The sequence below is a fragment of the Dromiciops gliroides genome, chromosome 3, assembly GCF_019393635.1.
Source record: "Dromiciops gliroides isolate mDroGli1 chromosome 3, mDroGli1.pri, whole genome shotgun sequence".
NCBI classification, from domain to species: domain Eukaryota; kingdom Metazoa; phylum Chordata; class Mammalia; order Microbiotheria; family Microbiotheriidae; genus Dromiciops; species Dromiciops gliroides.
In genome coordinates this window covers 297,530,076-297,550,330 of record NC_057863.1, presented here as the reverse complement: position 1 = coordinate 297,550,330, position 20,255 = coordinate 297,530,076, and the positions used below count along the sequence as shown (strand labels likewise).

At 34.0% G+C, this 20,255-nt stretch overlaps 1 protein-coding gene across 3 annotated transcripts in view; it reads right to left on the bottom strand.

The window, feature by feature from the left end:
• KLHL15 (kelch like family member 15) overlaps window positions 1–20,255 on the bottom strand; it is a 67,003-nt gene that overhangs the window by 26,972 nt on the left and 19,776 nt on the right. For all 3 annotated transcript variants that reach the window (XM_043994169.1, XM_043994167.1, XM_043994170.1), the window contains exon 3: window positions 16,706–17,417. In XM_043994169.1, the coding sequence (XP_043850104.1) occupies window positions 16,706–17,410 (705 nt within the window). In that variant the 5' untranslated portion in view covers window positions 17,411–17,417. The remainder of the gene's footprint in view (window positions 1–16,705; window positions 17,418–20,255) is intronic.

The window sequence follows — 20,255 nt, the reverse complement described above, 5'->3', positions numbered from 1 at the left end:
TACAGTCAAATCAAAAGCACAATGACTTATTATTTCAAGTCTAGGAACATTTGCAGAACTTCTTACGTAAGATCCATAATCACTCAAAAGAGTTTGATCAGTACAGGAAAAAACATGTTGATGATGCATATCTGGATAGGCCATAAAGCTATTCCACAAGTATATATGTCTTGGACAGACACTGCAGGTGGACAGTTGAACAGTAAACTGACCTGAGAATTGAATAGGAGAGCAGGCTGAATTGCACTTGGAATCTTTTTGTTTTTTTTTTCCTTCAGTCTATTAAAGTGGTCTACTAAACAACATAATTAGCAAAAGTCTGACTGTTCCCTGCTCATACCTTCATTAAGGACACCCTCCATATGTATATGGAAAAATAAGGAAAGCAGACACATGGGGTGGTAGTTATTTCAAGGTTGCTCATCCGAAGTAATAAAGTGCATGATTTATTCTAAGACTTTGGTATCCTCTTATTTTTCAGATATCCTATAAATGATCCCTCAACACCCTCAAAATTGTTTTTAATTCCAGCACAGCTCTCAATGTATAGTTGGTCTAATTTATCTGTTACTAAATTTAAAAAAATAAAATAAAATAAAAAATGGGGCAGCTAGGTGGCACAGTGGATAAAGCACCTGCCCTGGATTCAGGAGGGCCTTAGTTCAAATCTGGCCTCAGACACTTAACACTTACTAGCTGTGTGACCCTGGGCAAGTCACTTGACGCTCATTACCCAGCAAAAAATAAATTAAAAAAAAATTTATCTGTTACTCCTATGTGTTTTCTTATTTCCACTTGCTAATGTAGCACATTGAAAACTACAATGTTAAAATTCAAATGTGGTGGCTCCACTGTCACTGAAGAAAAGAGTTTATAGAACTGTCATGTATATATCCTTGTTTCATTCTTAAATGTTATAAGATGATATGAGTTGAGTCTCATGCTTAACTTTCCATAAACTTGGTTATTTTCTTCCAGTATTTCTCACTAGTTTATGAGGCAATATGACTCATAATCCTGCACCACCCTCCTCCATTAAGATCTTATGAACATTTATATTCTAAAATGATATGGCCTTTGGCCACCATGTCTCTTTGCTTGACAAGTAGGGCACATTTTGTTAGTTAAGGTGGTTTAAGGGAAGCTAGGTGACTCAGTGGATAGAGGGCCAGGAATGGAGTAAAAAAAAACTCATCTTCCTGAGTTCAAATCTAGCCCCAGGCATTGTGTGACCCTGGGCAAGTTACTTAACCCTGAGCTAGAGAAGGAAATAGCAAACTACTCCAGTATCTTTGCCAAGAAAATCCCAAATCATTTCATGAAGAGTCAGACATGACTAAAATGAATAACAACAAAGGTAGTTTAAACACTCTCATGGTCTCTTCCTTGTGGCATCTGATTTACATTGATTAAACTTTTTAAGAAAATAGTGATAATCTATGTGAACTCTTTTATGTGGCCTAATCTATGTGGATTCTTCATCAATTTCACATTTTTTCAGTGCCAATAGTTTTTTAAATAAGTCAAGCTGGAGTTACACCCTGTATCTTCTCATTTTTCTTCTAATATGATACCGATCCCTGTTCTCATAAATCAATGGCACTGTGATCAGACAGTTTCAGAATGACTTCTCTACCAGTAACTAGCCGTTTCCTGACTGACTATAACAAATTTTATTTTGGGGAATATTATTTGATGTTTACCACATTTTGCACCTCCTCTCTTTAATCATTTATAATCATCTGGTTTCTATCCCCATCAAATTATCAAAGAACTTTCTTGAAAGTCACCTACTAGGCAGCCAGGTGGTACAGTGGACAGAGCAACCAGCTCTGGAAGCAGAAGGACCTGAATTCAAATCTGACCTCAGATACTAGCTGTGTGACCCTGGGCAAATCACTTAACCCTGATTGCCAGGAGGGGGAGGGGGAGGATGAGGGGGAGAAAAAATAAAGTCACTTATTAAAAACTTCTTAATCAACAAATGTAACAGCCCTTTTCTCAGGCCTCTTCCTAACTGTTAACATAACCTTGAACAACCTTGTTCAAATCTTTGTGATTATTTTTGATTGACTTTTTCATTCATGTCCAATCATTTGCCTAGTCCTGTCCATTCTTTTTCTTTTTCCATTCACAGAATCACAGCATTTTTTAAGTTGGAAGGATCCTCAGCAATCATTCAAGTCCAAGCTATAACCATTGGGAATCATCATCAAAACATACCCAATGAGTGATTATCTAGTTTATGCTTGAAGTCCTAAGTGAAGAACTCATAATCCCTCAAGGTTGTCTATTCCACTTGATGCTTTTGTTCATGCTTTCTACCTAAAAATGCTTCTACTCTGCTACCCACCCTCAAACTACTGAAATCTGATCCATCTAGGTAAAATATCATCTCCTCAATGTAGACATCAGTACTTCCTCTGAACTCACATACAAAACTGTGGCATTGAAATATCATTCATTTTATATTGTCTTATTTGCATACATGTTTTATTTAATCCACTAAATTGTAAATACTTTAAGAGCAGAAACTGATTTTCTGTATCTTTTATAAGACTTAGAGTATTACTTTTGATTTAGTAGGTGCTCTAAGAATTTGCTAAATAAAGATTCATCTTTACTGAAATTAATAAGGTTGAATCACATTTTGTGTATAGCCATGTTGTGACTTTGAAAACACTTTTGAAAATCATCATATTTATGTAACTAGTCTTTGTCATGAGTAATTGGTTAGGGGCAGATAGGTGACACAGTGGAGAAAGCACTGGCCCTGGATTCAGGAGGACCTGAGTTCAAATTTGACCTCAGACACTTGACACTTACTAGCTGTGTGACTCTGGGCAAGTCACTTAACCCCCAATGCCCCGCAAAAAAATAAAATAAATTAAAATGAGTAATTAGTTATGGGAAAATAAGGTAATAGTCTCCATATTCTTTCAGTTCAGTAGATTTCCCATATATTGAATGCCATTCAATACTTTGAATGGTATCCTAATGATCTAAAACAGTTGACAAATTTTCAAAAAGACTAATGTCAGTCTCTACAAATTTTGTGTGTGTGTGTGTGTGTGTGTGTGTGTGTGTGTGTGTGTGTGTGTGTAAAAGCAATGAAAATGGTCACAATGACCAGTAAGGCACATTACATTTGGCATGTTTAGTTTAGTTCTTCCTAGTCAAAGGGAAGGAAAATATTCAACTGTGATATAGAAAGGTAAAAAGCAACTTTAGAGGATATAACACAGATGAATTAAAGAAAGCAATATGAGAGTGCCCTAAGAACCTGGAAGATATGTTGTACATATATCCATACAGGTGTCATTTTCATCTAAAAAAATTAAAAAGGATAAAAGGAAAAGTTGACTTTCTTATACTATGTGAGTCCATACCATGGATAATAGCAGAAACCCTAATCTCCATGCTAAATATGTGAACAGTCATTGTAAAAGATGGTATTTCATGAGGTGTGCTATTCAAAATTTAAAGTTAGCCCACTCAGGATGGTTTGATTAAAGCAGGCCTTCAAGCTAGGCTCCACACCTACCTTCTAACTTTAAGTGTAGCCTCAGACAAGTTACTTCCCCTGCCTCACTCTTCATCCCCTCACCTGAAAAACAGGGACCTCAGTGAAGTGTTCTATAAAACGAGATTATACAAAGTACTTTGTAAAGCTTAAAGCACCATGTGACTATCAAATTATTATGAATAGTATGTCTACTAGGAAGTACAAATCTAAAATGATGCATGTCAGAATAAACATGTAAGGTTGAGTAAAATTAAATCATCGAAATTTACTATTCGTTGCAATTCTTATATTCATCTAATTATGAAAATAGTACACATTTAAACCTGTCCTAAAATTCCTCCTTGCCAGTCAACTAAGGCTTCTGGCAATTGAAGCTTCTTGACATGTTCAGTTTAAAAATCCATTTCATATGTCAAAAACAATTTGTATATCATCATTATCCTTGGTCTATGCTTTAATTTTTTTTTTTTTTTTGGTGAGGCAATTGGGGTTAAGTGACTTGCCTAGAGTCACACAGCTATTAAGTGTTAAGTGTCTGAGGCCAGATTTGAACTCAGGTCCTCCTGAATCCAGGGACAGTGCTCTATCCACTGCGCCACCTAGCTGCCCCTTTAAGTTTTTTTTAAAAGGCAAGAATAATCTTTTGAAACAGACAACTATAGACTAAATATGTCCTCTCTAGAAAGAAAATGCTGAGATTCTCAATTATCACTGCTTGTAGAACTCTACTCACTAAATTTCTGTAGAAAGTGAACGATTCTTGTGTGATGATCAGTTGTGATAGACTTGACTCTTCTCAGCAATACAATGATCCAAGATAATTTCAAAGGACTCATGATGGGAAAAGCTCTCCACATCCAGAAAAAGAACTGTGGAATCTGAATGCAGCTTGAACCATACTATTTTTACTTATTTTTTTTTCTTTCTTGAAGTTTTTCCCTTTTGTTCTGATTCTTCTTTCACAACATGACTAATGTAGAAGTACGTTTAATGTGATTACATACATATGCGCATACACACACACACACACACACACACTCCTATACTCCTATATCAGATTGCCTGCCCTTCGGGAGGGGAGAGGGAGAAAAAGTTGGAATTCAAAATCTTATTAAAACGAATATCGAAAACTATCTTTACATGTAACTGGAAAAAAATAAAATAGTATTAAGACTGAAAAAAAGAGAAAGTGAATGATTCATACTCTTTAGGACACAGAAGTTTTTGTCCTGTCTTTTGTACCAAGAGTAGGAAAAACAGCAACTGAAGTGTTAAGAGATGGTTAAGGGTCTAACATTATATCTATTTAATATTTGCTGTTTGGTTCATGTATGAAGGTAACCCAAATCACTGTTAATGCAGAAAGTTCTGTAGCAACATCTCTTTAAATTAAATGGCTCTGAACAGATAGGTTTGGTCTTAAGAAAAGCATCTAAGATTCCTGATTTAGAACTACAAAGGTTGCTAAAGATCATCTAGTCTTTGCAAATAAGGAAACTTTAGTAACAAAAAGGTTAGTTAACTGTGCTGTATCAAGTCAAACTGGTGCTAAGAAAGTCAAGAGTTGCCAGATCCTTTTACTTCAAATCCAGTGCTCAAAGATTTTTGAATGAATAAATGAATAATAACTGTCAAATGAGTGGTACATAAATGAAATAATATTGGAGTTCAGAGAAAGGAGAGATAATTATAACTTAGGGTCACTAGGAAAGATTTCATTGAGGTAAAATACAGACTAGCATTTGAAAGGGATGGGGAGAATTATGAAGAGAAACAGATTGTTCTAAGTAAAGATACAAAAATTCTAGTTATGACACAGCATGAGCAAAGATATAAATGTTAAAAAAATAAGGAGTTGAAGGACTGTGATGAGACCACACTAGGATTAGAACACAAGGTTCATGTAGGAAAGGGAGGATTAGGAGATCAAGCTAGGAAGAAAATAAGGCTTCTGACTGATAAAAGAACATTTCTTGTCAACATTTTACAAGCTTTAGTTGATCACAGTTATCAACCTCCCTCACCTTTCTCCTCAATCATAATTGCAGTCAATTTCCAGCACATCATTAGCTTAGTTTTTGTCTGTCTCCCTTCCCTTTAAAACTCAAAATGCAAATATAAGCTTACAGTCTCTTGGAAACAAGAGGTGGAAGTGGAAAAGGATCCCAGTACATGATCATAAAGTCATAAAGTCCTCATCATAGCAATCAGCTTTTAGAGCTATGACATTACTGACTATGGATGACCATGTCAGTCTCTCCCAGCTTCTTTAGAACAACTTTAAAGTTTAAATATACAATCAGTGCTATTTTGGTTAACAGTTTTATTGAATGTATTCATTTTAATCTGGGTTCCCACAGTTTATAATTCCTCTTTAAAAATAGAAACAAAAAAACCCCATCACTTAAATTCAAGTCAAAGCTATATGAGGAATATAGGTCTGAGAAAAAACGGAGTTTTATATTGCTTTGCTACATACCATGTGACTGTAGGTAAGTCACTTAACTTCAATGAGTCTCAGCTTCTATATTTATAAAAAGAGGATGCAGATCCTATCTACTTCATGGAATTATTGTTCTAAGGATCAAATGAAATATGTGAAAACACTCTAAACTAGAATGTACTATAAAGTATAAAATATATTAAATTTCTTGCAGACATCTGAAACTTAACAGGTCCAAACAATCCATTATCTTTTCCCCAAAACTTCCCTGCCTTCCCTATTACAATTCAGAGCACCCCCATCCTTCTAGTCACAGAGGCCTGCCATCTCAATGTCAGGCCTGGCCACTTGACCCCCACTCAAACCCATCCCATACACATAATTTGTTGCCAAGTCCTGTCCACATATATTTCTCCTCTTAACTCACCTAGGGGCATCTCTGGTGCAGGTCCTCATCACCTTCCTCCTGGACTACTGCAATAACTCTCTGGTTGTTTTCCTCTATCTCAAGTCTCTTCTGACTCTAAGCCATCCTCCATTCAACTGCCAAACTGATTTTACTAAAGCACAATTCTGACTATGTCATCCCATCTATTCACTAAGTTCCAGTAGCTTTGCTATCAATAAAAATAATGATGGCAATTATGTAGCATTTTAAGGTTTGCAAAACCCTTTACACATATTATCTTTTTTGATCCTCATTTTACAGATGACAAAACTGAGGCTGGGATGGGTTAAGTGACTTGCCTTGGGTCACAAAGCTGGTTAAGTACCTGAAGCAGGATTCAAAGTGAGGTCTTCTTCCCTCCAAGTCCAGTACTGTATCCATTATGCCACCGAGCTGCCTCTTTTTCCTTTAGGATAAAATATAAAACTCTTTGTTTGGCTCCTTCCTACTTCTCCAGACTTCTTGTCCTCTCCTTGTTTTCATGTACTCTACAGTCCAGTGACACTAGTCTCCTTGATGTTCCCTGAATAAGACACTCCATGGTCTGACAGTGAATTTCTACTGGTTGTATGCCAGGACTGAAATGCTCTCTTGCTTCACATTTCCCTCACGATTCTGCTCAAGTGCCACCTTCTGCAGGAGGCCGTTCCTGGTCCCTCCAGTCCCTTCCCCTCTAAAATTATCTCTCATCTGCTCTACTTATTTACTTTTATTTATTTAATTTTTTTAAGTGAGCCAATTGGGGTTAAGTGACTTGCCCAGGGTCACACAGCTAGTAAGTGTTAAGTGTCTGTTTATTTTTATGGACAATAATTTATAGATTATCTCTCTCATGGCAAAATATGTTCCTGAGGGATTGTTTTTACCTTTCTTTGTATCCCCAAAGTTTAGCACTGTGCCTAACACATAGTAAAGGCTTGATTGATCAGTTGTACAAAAAGAATCACAAAAGCATTTTCCTTTAAATAAAGGATAAGTAAATGAAGTCAGAAGACCTTAATGAAAAATTCTGGCTCTACCACCAAAATGCTCTGAACCTGTTTCCTCTTATGTAAATGGGAATATGCAGATATGCCCCTTCCTAATTCACAGGGTTACTGTAGGGTTCAAAGTATTAAAACACTTTGTAAATTATAAGCTTTTATTTTTAAAAGAAAATACTATTTGCATAATAGTATAAATAGAAAAACTATTATTTTAAGGAAAATCTCTAATAAGTACTTATGGTAAAATTAAGAATATCTCCCAAAATTTATGTCAATCTTAAAAGTTCAAACTAAATCGATTCCCAAGACTTCTCAATTATACCATCATAATATCTGTGGAATCTGATTCTTCTATTCAGTTCTCACCATTACTACTCTAGTTGAAACTGTCACCACCACCTCCTTCCCTTCATCTCCTTACAAAAAGGCCTCTTATTTTCCTTGATTTCCATTTCTCTCCCTAACTATCTTCTATACATTGTCACAAGACAGTGTAGAGGTAGCTATTTCCAGAGTGTGGTCCTTAGCCCCTTTGGGTAGGCCGAGACCCTTTCAGGGAACCATCAAGGTCAAAACAATTTTCACTGATTTAACATTATTTGTCTATTAAAGTATTTCTCCCTTTTCCAATAACATATTTATATGAGGCCATATTTTAATACATTTCAACTGAAACAACATATGGAAACAGAATGAAGCAGATATGGGAGTCCAGCTATCTTCTATTCAGCCAGACATTAAAGAGATTTGTAAGAACTATAAAATCAATGCCACTCCTTCATTCTTTGTTTCAGAAAACAGGGGCTTTAAAAAAAAAAAACAATCTTATCCATGTTAACATGTAATGGATTTATTATGTTTTTAAATGAATTAATACATTAAAGAGGTTTTCATAAGCTTTAATTTATAATACAGTAAATAATAATATAACCAACATAAACAAAAGCTCTTCAAGGTATTCAATAATTTTTAAGGTATGAAGAGGCAGTAAGACAAAAAGTTTGGTTTTAGAATATAACTCTAATGATATCACTCACTCATCTTTAAAAACCTTCAGTTCACCATTACCTACCAAGTACTGTCCAAATTCTTGAGCACGGAGGGCATTCAAAGACCTAAATTTCTTGGTCCTTTTTCCTCCACCTTTTGAGAAATCCACCTTTCCTTACTATTACAGTCCCTAAATATGCTTTACAGTTTCCTACCCCTAAAAAGTCTTTGCTATTACTGTTCTTCTTTTTCTAAATTCCAATCAATACTTGTTGAAATCTTGCTTGTTCTTGGAGGCCAAGAACAAATGCTACTTTTCCTACAACACCCTATGGAATCTTCCCAGGCACAAGTAAATACTTTGCTTTTATTAACTCCTATACTTTCTTTAGACTTGCACTGCAGTAGCAATATTAATCACATTACATTGTAGTATTTAGTTTTTTGCACACTTCATCAATCATTACATTATAAATTCTTTATGGGTACTGACAATGTCATTCACCTTTGTATCCAACACTTCATATAATAGGTTTCTTTACCCAGAGAATACAAAGTTTTTTGAATAAATTATTATAAGCTTCTCTTAGATAGACACAGCTGTATTATACCCAACAGTATGCTAAGTTAAGCTATCAGTCAATAAATATTTTAGACAACCATTTTAAGTTGAATTTTCAGCTCCATGATTTATGTTTATGTATATAAAAATGTATACACATGCATACATTATGAATGTACAAATATATAGGTGGTACTGTAGATAGAGCACTGGTCCAGAGTCAGGAAAATCTAAATGAAATCCAGCCTCAGTCAAGCTATTTGACCCTGGGCAAGTTACTTCATTCTTATTTGCCTCAGTTTCCTCATTTCTTAAATGGACATAATAATAGCATCTACCTTCCAAAATTGTTGAGGATCAAGTGAGAGAATATTTGTAAATCTCTTAGCACAATGCCTAGCACATAGAAATATTAGCTTTTATTATTACTACTACAACAACAACAACTACTACTACTACTACTACTATACAGGCTACAGGATACTCTTCTGTGATAGCAAAGCTTTGGTGCTTTTCCATTCATTTTTATAAATTGTATTAAAATTTTTATAAAACTAAATTAAGGGTTTTTTTACTTTTCCTGTTTTTTAGCTAAAATAATAGTTCAAATATAAGCAATCCTTCCTATCCTGAATAAAATGCTAATTCTCATTTCTTAAAAACTAGTATAGTCTACAAATAAAAATACTTAGAACTATAGAGAAAAACCTCCAAAAGCTTTTGTAGGGGAGAAAACAGTAAGCTTCATGCCCAGTGACTGCTGCTCATATGGGAAACATATTTGCATTTATCAAAGGAACGCAATATACAAGAGATCTGTGATTTCATCATTGGGAGTTCCTGGGTGTATAAATTAATAGAAGAGTCCGAGGGAATTGCCTGAGAGACATAAGTTAAATAACTTGCCCAGAATCACATAGATAAAATCAAAGGTAGCATTTGAATCCAGGTCTTTCTTACTTCAAGCCTAGCATCTAGTCTCATATCAAAATAAAAATATAGGCTACAACATTTAATTGCTGGGTTACACTTTATAAGAAGCAGATATAGGGCTTTAAAAAAATTTGCTGTCACGCTAAAATGTTTTCATAGGGAAAATAAAGTAAAAAGAGTATTTTAAGGGCAAGTGATCAACTTAGTTATTTAAAACTAAACAAATAAATTCATGCTACAAAAAAATTAATACAGCTATTATGACTGAACTAAAATAACAAACAGTAAGTGGTATTTATACTTCTAAGCTCCAGGTAGGCCTAAATTTAGACAATGAGCTATGTTTCATATTTTTGTCTTTATTGGGCACAAACTCTCCACATTAGCTGTTTAGAAAAACTTTGTGAATCTTCTATTCCATTTGCTTATTACAGAAATAAAGTGGGTGGGGAAATAATGAAAAAGTCTAATTTTAATCCAACAGGTAAAATATAAGTCCCACTAAAGATACACTAAAAGTAGGGACACATGAAAATTGTTGAAAATTGAAAAACAGAACTCCAAAATAAAATTGTTTTGTTGTTTAATTACATTAGCACTTAAATGGTTGAAACAGAGTTTTAAGGAAGTAGTTTTTAAAATCCTGTTTCTATCACTGTACTCTTAAGTGGAAAAAAAAATTAATTACTTAATCCTGACAAGTTTTTTTTACAATGGGATTGACTTGCAAATTAACTTTTATTTACACACAAATGTTAGAGCAGAGAGAAAATAGCAAAAAATAAATAAATGTAAAGTTATATCTCTTAAAAAATGACTCCAGGATTAAGCAATGATTACCTGCAATATTTATGGAATTTTCTTTACAATTAAAAAATTATAAAACAAAAAGAAATGCATAATTTAATTATTTACCTAACTTTGTATTTTCTTACTTTTTTTTTTTCCATTTCTGGGTCTCATTCTCTTCCCTTTGGCTATTTTTTCTTTATCTTTCTGTTTACTTTCTTTTCCGCTTTCATTGAAAAAAGCTTTATTCCCCTTTTACAGGTCAGAGTAGCATTCCCTTTTTTGGATATTTTTTTCCTTTCCCCTGGCTTCATAGTTAATTACCAATTTTCCCCTGCCTTTGTTCTCAGGTCTCTCTCATTCTCCTAACTCTTCAGAACACAGCTGCTTTGAAGACCTAAATGGAAGGAAGGCAAGTGGAGAGAGCAGATAAGATTGAATTTAAGAACAAGTTCATACCACCTACTTATGAGCCCTCTAAGAAGACCTTAAAATAATAACAGCCTAGTTAACTGGCATCCTTAAGCAACTAGCATCATAGTGAACACTGAAAAGTCTACAGGTGGAATCTAGTAGAAGTGAAGATGTACATTCTATTTGAAAGCTCCCGTAGAAGAGAAAAAATATTTGATGTCACTATCAAAGACTTAACATGAGGCCAAGTTAAGGGGGGGAGGTGGGGGAGTGGAGAGAGAAAGGAGGGAGAGAAAGGGGAAGGAGAAAGGGAAGAGGGGAAGAAAGCTGGTTCTTGTAGAAAGTACAGAGCCATCTTTCTTTATGCTGGGGATAAGAAGTGCACCTATTAAGAGTACACTTAACACATTTACCTGTCAACTCCCAAGAACTCCTAAAGCTTTCTATTTTCTGTGCTTTGAATCTACAGGAACCAAAGTTTTGATAAAATGCGAAAAATCTGATTTAGCTTCTAGTCCAGGTTTATTTTAGAATAAATAGAGATTAACTTCAAAACTGCATTTCTTACACATTGTCTTTAAATTGAATTACTTTAACAAGTATTTTCCAAGTGTCTTAGTACTAGAGAACCATCTCCAGCTTAGTACACTTCAAATCAAACTTCATTTTTTGCAATACATGCAATTTTTCAGGAACTTCTATCTTCTATCTGTATGGTTTGCTGTGATCGTGGGCAAATCATTTAACCTTTTTGAGCCTGTTTCCTCATCTGAAAAATGAAAATAAGATTTTTCACTACCTACCTTATATTGTGAAGAAAATACTCTGAAAATTAAAAGGCACTAACTTAATAGGAACTATTGTTACTGGGGAAAATTGTTATTTTTCCTTCTAGGTTCCTTCTAACTTAAAACATCAGATAAATGATTTATCCCACAGTTAACCAAGGCACCCAACCACAGGTTTTTAGTATATTAAAAAATTAAGTTTAACCAAACTTAAACCCCAACAATTGAAAACAGTCTACATTAACACATAGTAAGTATTCCAAGGAAGAAAATGTTTGAAAAATTATGTTTTACTTTTTTTGTCAAGGTTCGCTGTTGGTAAATCTTGATGATTCATATTCCTGATACTTTCTGATCTTTAAATACTGAGTTTCAAGATGACTTCCAAATGTTTTCTAATATTTTAAAAAATAGCTTCTCCCTATAAAATAATAACTTCTGCTTCTTAAGTAACTTTAAAAAAATTTCATTTTAGTAAGCTTTCCTAAAGTAGTTGTGTTTACTCTGATTCAGATTATTTTCAGCATTAATGAAGTTAAATTTCCTAGAAGACAACTGAAAGGATTTCAAATTACAAAAATTTTTCACTAAAATAAGGAAACTATAACATTTTATAAAAGGTAGTCAACATGACCATATCTATAAAAATCCTAAACTGAAATACAATTTAAAATTCTACAAAAAAATTTGTTTTACACAAAATCCATGTACATACCTTAAAATTCTGCTTTGCTTTATTTAATAAGCTTAGTGAAACAGGTGCTGTATGTATTAAAGAAATTCCTTTAAGACCTGCAAACTGCATTATATTTTTAAATGCACTTCACAAGCATGACAATTAAAGGAATCCTGTAATACATTATTACTTAATGTGAAATACTGTTCTTGAATTTACCGTTTACAAATTCAAATTTTAATACATTAGGTTTACTCACACTAGGATATATCTATAACTTTCTGGTTCAAATGTAAACTCCTTTATAAATTTTAAACAATCTAATTTTAGCAAATTAATGAAAAAAGATTTAGATATAAAAGTTGTTTTGGTATGCTTTTTTCTTACCTTAAAAGAATCTTTAAAAATATTTATAAATAAATTAAAATTAACCTTGGTCTTGCAAGATACAGGATCTTAAATTATTTTTTTGAGCAGACACTAATATTTCTAAGAGGTTAGTTGGTATGTCTTACCCTTACTTATATTTATGATGTAGTTATGTAAGGTGTGAAAATTAATAAGATTTCATTGCACTGAAGATCTATGTCATTTTAATTAATGGATTTCACAACTTTACTAAAAAGATATATTCCATACAAAAGTAGCAAGTAGAATGCGCATTGTGCCAAATACACATTTACTTCCTAAATTGTTAACTTCAATAAAATAACTGTTTAAATAACCCATAAGATTAAATAGAGAGGAAAAGTTAGACTACTCAAATAATCACATCACCAAATTCAAATCGACAAATGTCAGGCCTTATCTGTGGTGACAGTTACAGAAGTTATTCACTTAAACTTGCAAAACACATTCAAAATCATTTGCATAATTAAATGCTTCCAAATTAGGTATGCATTGTGGATAACTCAAATCAGAGTACTTTTAAAAAAAGTTATGTCAAAGGGCCAGAATACTTAAAAGTTTACTTTATTTTCAGTTTTCTTCTATTTTACAGTGAAACCTCAGTTACATTTTCACAATTTGAATTTTTCCCACCTCTCTCCAGTCCCATCAAATTTCTTAGGTTCCTGAAAAATGTCAGAATTTTTACTAGTTTGCACAGTCCCCTATACTAAAGTCTTTGATGCCACTTTAAGTATTTCCAGCTTAGGACCACCTCCTCGGGGCCCTTTTCTTTTTCCAAAGAGGGGAAGTGATAATTCCAGAAACCCAATATAAAAACCAGGGATATCTGTTTTTAGCTGAGCTAAAAAGGGCTAACAGAAATTGAAGGTGAGAGAATAAAACTGCAAAGTAATGGACTCTTTTCCAAGTACACACATAAGTAGTATGATTCAATTGAACAGTTTTAGTGATGACTCATCTTGGCTGAAGACAGACCCCTTTTATACTGATACTGTTCCCGTTATAGCCAACAACATTGCCATAAATTTTAAGATTAAGTTAAATTATTTCACATCTTTTCTCATTTTCCTGGGAAAGAAAAAGGATCTTGAAGAAGAGATGCTGCTCTGGAAAATGCCAACTTCTGCAGAAGTTATGGCAATTATGCAAATGATTCTTCTCATTTTATAATTTTCTGTCATGCATAATCATCCCTTATAGTCCTCAGGAAGATATAAGAGAAAATTTTACTAAGTGTGTATATGTATATGGTTTGAAAGTTTCCAGGCAACAAAAAGCCTTTTTCTGAAATTTCTAGAGTCTCAATATACTAGATTCTATGAGGATAGTTTTTCATTCTTTTACTCTTTATTCCAGTTTTATTCTCATTCACAGTTGAATGGCAAGATTCAAGATCAATGGGGAAGAGACAATTTTGAATTTAAAAAGACAAATGTTGACTAGTTATATAAGTCATTCACGTAATCAATTTTTTAAAACAGTCTTATCAGAGAAAGAAAAATTATCTCAAATTTCTCTTCTCTAAAATATAGATGGCACAAGAGTCTCTAGCAAAAATTTTAAATTTACATTATCCACACTACATAATAAAATCCCTCAATCCTCTCGTGACAATAACAAAATTAAATGCTCAGAAGTAATTTACATCACTGCTGCATTTTTCAAAATCTTGACGAATACAAAGCCCCAAATAACAACACTAACCTTGTCCTCATTTGGACTACAAATTATAGGGAAAGATCTACTGATGGAACACACAGGCTAGGATTTTAAAGCAAAGGGAACCTGGAAATCACCTAGTCTAATACCCTCATTTTAAGGATATGAAAACTGAGGCCCAGAGGAGGTGAAATTACATGGCCAAGATCATGCAGATCAGACATGGAAGAGCCAATACCAATATCTGAACCAGTGTTTATGTCAGTTTTAATCAGTGCCTTGGAGACAATGGGCATACTAGTGTTTACTTCAGGCTTAAAGTAAGAAAACATGGTCCCTATCTTCAAGGAGCTAAAAAAATTAGTTATCTATGAAGAGCCTAAGCACTCTTTTGCCTACCAATGAAATTTTTTTATTTTATTTAGAAGTTTTGTTTCTACAGATGATCTATAAAATAATTTTTTTATCTACCTACAATTCCAAAGTATGGAATCTCAGTTCACTAGTACAGAAAAATACATCTAGGCAAATTTTCCTACAAGCTTCACTAAATAAGCTCTTAAATATGTCTCACTGCCATTCCTAAGAAATTTGTTTAAGGAGAAGACCATACTTAGCAATATTGTTTTTTGGCAGTGACTTTCAACAAAAGGTTAAAATGCAAGGAATGTTTTTGTGATAGGAATGTACCAGACTAACTCTATTAATGTTTTATACCACGTTTGAAGCTGCAATTTTTTCTTTATGCATTTTAGTGGTGGGCAAAGAGTTAGCATTTAATATGGACAACAAAACCATCTCCAACCCCCATACCTAAAACTTTGGTCAAGACAAAGAAGCAGATTAAAAGATATCAACCAAAAGTAAATCTAAAATTAAAGCATATGGGACAAATGCCTTTAGAAAGGGTTGGCCATTTGAGATTATCAGCAATTATATTTAAGAAATGTAGTCCAGTCTTTAGTTTTAGATGCTTCTCTTATATTCACAAATTTCAAATTAAGAATCAGACATAATTAAATTTAAACTCTTAAGTGACTATATTAGTTAATGATATGTCAGCATTCACCCCACTACCTTACCCCCCCCAAAAAAATATTAAATACCATGATGCCTAAGGAGTATCAGAATCATAATTTTCCTGATTATGCTAGTAATATAAACAAATCTCTTTTCAGAAGTTTCATGTCTGAGAACAAATGCTGGGGAAAAGTTTAATTTAGGGACTGAGTATGTATAAATCTAGAAAAGAAATCACAGATAAGGTAAACTGAGCCCTAGAAATAACAATGTGACTAGAAGCCAATCAAGTTAAGCAATTACAAAAATTATTTTCTATCCTGTGGGCAAAAAGTAAATCACGGTTGAGACACAGGACATAGAAATAAAAAGGAAAAAAAAGAATCTTCTAGGAAAAGAGACTTTTTTAAGTTAATAGAAATGGTTGAAAATGCAAAAGGTTATTATGATCAAAACAGAGATTAGGTACCTCTACTCTATTTACAGGGAAACATTTAACAGTTAAATTTGATCAATGTTCACAATGCAAGGAAAGCAATACTACTAGGTAAAATGAATAAGAAATTACTACTAATACTTATTCGTTTTTAGCTGTAGCAATAATGTTCTTACAATTGTGTGTTATTAATATATTTCCTTAATGCTTAATGGAATATTGTGCTTTATGACATAAAACTCTACTGAACAAGTTCACTATTTCAATGTGTCACAATATATAATTAAACACAGCTTTGCTCACTTCAGTGAGTCAAAAGCTGAAGAAAATACTTAGCATTCTATATGAAAACACCTTATATCTTACTTACATTAAGCCTATTTATAATTAAGTTTTGAAAACAAAAACTAGATCCTAATAAGATACTATAAAACCTACCTGGGTTATCTTTCACCACCCAAAAAATCTTCAAAAAATTAGATACCTCAAAAATTAATCTCCTTCATACATTATTAGTCAAACTAATTTCTCTTCTTTCTGACAGGTATTAGCTCTCTCACCTATGGAAGGCATGCTGCCCTAGCTTAACGAGGAATCCTGTCTATTGCTTTCAAATGCACCAACCTTCTCAAAAACACTGGATGGGGTCATCAAACAAAACCTGATGTTCTGAATGATGGTATCGGTATGTCTCCAGCGTCTTCTATCATGCCGCAGCCAAGACTGAACAGCCTCGTACAGTTCTATCTCTGGGAACCTGCTCAGACGGTCATTATCCAAATAAGACATAAGCTTTTCAAAGCTCAGATAGGACAGGAAGTCAGGTCTTGACATTAGTGGCACAAAGTTCTCTAGCAGAAAGGAGTCCAACTTCTCCCTGACTCCCTCGATGTTTACACCAAAATCATCTAAGAGTCTCATAATTTCTGCACAATTTTCTAAGCAGATTTTGGCTAAGAGAAAAGAGCAGCAGAACTTCACCACTTCTATAAGTTGAACATACATGGCAGCCTGCAGGATTTCATGAACAGTATTCATACTCAGTTCTATAGTTCCATAGTACATGAACTGTAGGACATGGCTGAAGCCTGTAGCAGTCAGACCTTTCAAATGAATTTTGTCCTGATCGCGCTCTCTCATGTCAGCTGTGAACATTATCCTGAAGTAGTCACTCTGAGTGGCAAGGAGTGCTTTATGGGCCTGGAATTGGTGATCTTCAATGACAAGTGTGACATCAAGAAGCAATCCCTCCTCATACAGTGCTCTGAACCCAGCAGAGACACTGGTGTCATGGATGGAGGAACTAAACCCTTCCACGTCCCCTGCCATGAATCACCTGGAAAAAAGTAATCAAAACAAACAGCATTAATCATTTCCATATTTTGAAGATATCTAAACTCTTCTAGATTAAACATATTTAAAAGATTATTTTAATTCTGCCATCTTACTCCTAATATGCAAGCACTTGCAGGCAATATAGAATACTGCTTGCAAGTTATGCTGTTTTGGTTTCCCCAACCTTGAAGCCCTATTAAAAAAATATAATAATGCATCCATAGCAAACAATACATAAATTGTTAACAGTATGAAACAGGTTTTAAAACTGTAATGTTAGGGGCAGCTAGGTGGCACAGTGGATAAAACACTGGCCTTGGATTCAGGAGGACCTGAGTTCAAATCCAGCCTTAGACACTTAACAATGGCTATGTGACTCTGGGCAAGTCACTTAACCCCCATTACCCTGCAAAAAAAAAAAAAAAAAGAATCTACCACATGTAAATAGATTGAGATTTACTCTGCTTGGCTCCAGAGTTAGGTGTAATGGATAGAAGAAAAACAGTATGGTAGAGTATAAAAAGTATTGGCTCTAGAGTCTGCAGGCCTGAGTTCAAGTTCAGCCTCTGACATTACCTATATTTCCTTGGACAACTCACTTAACCTCTTTGGGTCACAGTTTTCTCATCCAAAAACTGAGGTTGTTAGACTAGATAGCCTCTAATGTCCCTTCCTACTCTAAATCTATGATCTCAAAGTAGCAGAGATGCTCAATGGAAGGAAAATCTTCCTAATGATTAGAGCTGTCTAAAAGTGAAACTGAGTAGCCTAGAGAGTTTACTGGGTTCCCTTTCACTATAGATCTTTAAGCAAAGATTGGATCAATAGTTATTGGAGAAATTGTAGAAGAGATTCTTGGATACTACATACAAAATAACAATATTGTAAGATGATCTGCTATGAATGACTTGGTTATTTTCAGCAATGCAATGATCCAAGACAACTCTGAAAGACTTATGAAAAATGTAATCCATTTACAGAGAAAGAATTGATGGTATCTGAATAGAGATTGAAGCATAATTTTTTTTGTTAGTTCCTTTATCTGAAGTTTTGTTTTTGTCTGTTTTCTTTCACATCCTGGCTAATGTGGAAATGTTTTGCATAACTACTCATGTATAACATATTGAATTGCTTGAGTTCTTGGGGGGTGGGGTGGGGAGGAAGAGAATTTGGAACTCAAAGTTTTAAAAAATTAATGTCAAAATTTGTTTTTACAAGTAAATGGGAAAATAAAAATTCTAAATAAAATAAAAACAAAAGAGATTCTTGGGGGCAGCTAGGTGGCACAGTGGATAAAGCACCGGCCCTGGATTCAGGAGTACCTGAGTTCAAATCAGGCCTCAGACACTTGACACTTACTAGCTGTGTGACCCTGGGCAAGTCACTTAACCCCTATTGCCCCGCAAAAAAAAAAAAAAGAGAGATTCTTGGCCAATTATAGGTTGTACTAGATGGTCTTTGAGTTTCCTTCTAGCTCTGTGATTCTGTAATTCATTCTTATAATTTGAAACAAAATAATTTCCATCTTCTCATACACTGGGAAAAAGTATAGAACACTAAAATTTTTTTTTTAAAAAGGGAAACTCAAAATGTTAACATATGTATAGTCACACCACCCCTTTATTTTGCTATATTGAAGAGCTGTATGTATGTATGTGTGTGGAGGAAATCTAAATATAAATGTGTATGTATACATACACATATATATTTACAAACAAACAGTAAAAATTTATGCAGATGTGTATACACATATGTATATGCAAGGTATCCCAAAATCCTTAGAGCTGTTTTAAGCTTAAAGTTTAAAACTGCACTTAAGACTTTTGAGACACCATGTACATATTCACATGTATGCATATATATACAACACATGTTTGTACACAATCTTAATTCTGAGATAGCTTCAAAATTTGTGAATTCATTATGGAATACTATTTTAAAATTTCAATTTGTCCAAGAAAGCATTTTTCTTTTGCTGAAGAAAAAATTAAATTAAAAACCAACTGTCCTAGTTCTTTTGGGGAAGGGGGGGGCAGGGCAATGAGGGTTAAGTGATTTGCCCAAGATCACAGAGCTAGTAAGGGTCAAGTGTCTGAAGCCAGATTTGAACTCAAGTCCTCCTGAATCTAAGGCCAATGTTCTTTTCTCTGCGCCACCTAGCTGCCCCCTGTCCGAATTCTTTAGCAATCAAAAGTAATGTACTTTCAATGTCATGAGACATTAGAATCAAATAATATGATTGGTCAGGACTTTGGAAAAATAAATCTGAAGTCTATTTCAGATATGATATTTGTCAAAACAGGCTTAATGACATAATCAAGTTTAAACTAATCTAGCAGCTTAATCTTGGATATATAAAGAACTTTAAAAAGCAAAATGCATGAAATAAGAATTTTAGAAATAGTACAAAGATTATATGCACAAATACACTAGGTTATCTGAGAATGATATTGTAGTTCATCACAGGGAGTACCACACATATATGCATATAGATATATAAACAATTTGTACATCATTTATGAATTTTCATAAAAAACAAACCACTTACAAATTCTAACTGAAAATGGCCCTTAGACAAAGGATAACTATTACAAAAATGAATGAATACTGAAATATCAATGGGGCAGCTAGGTGGCCCAGTGGATAGAGTACCCGCCCTGGAGTCAGAAGGACCTGAGTTCAAATCCTGCCTCAGACACTTGATACTTTCTAGCTCACTTAACCCCAATTGCCAAGAAAGAAAGAAAGAAAGAAAGAAAGAAAGAAAGAAAGAAAGAAAGGAAGGAAGGAAGGAAGGAAGGAAGGAAGGAAGGAAGGAAGGAAGGAAGGAAGGAAGGAA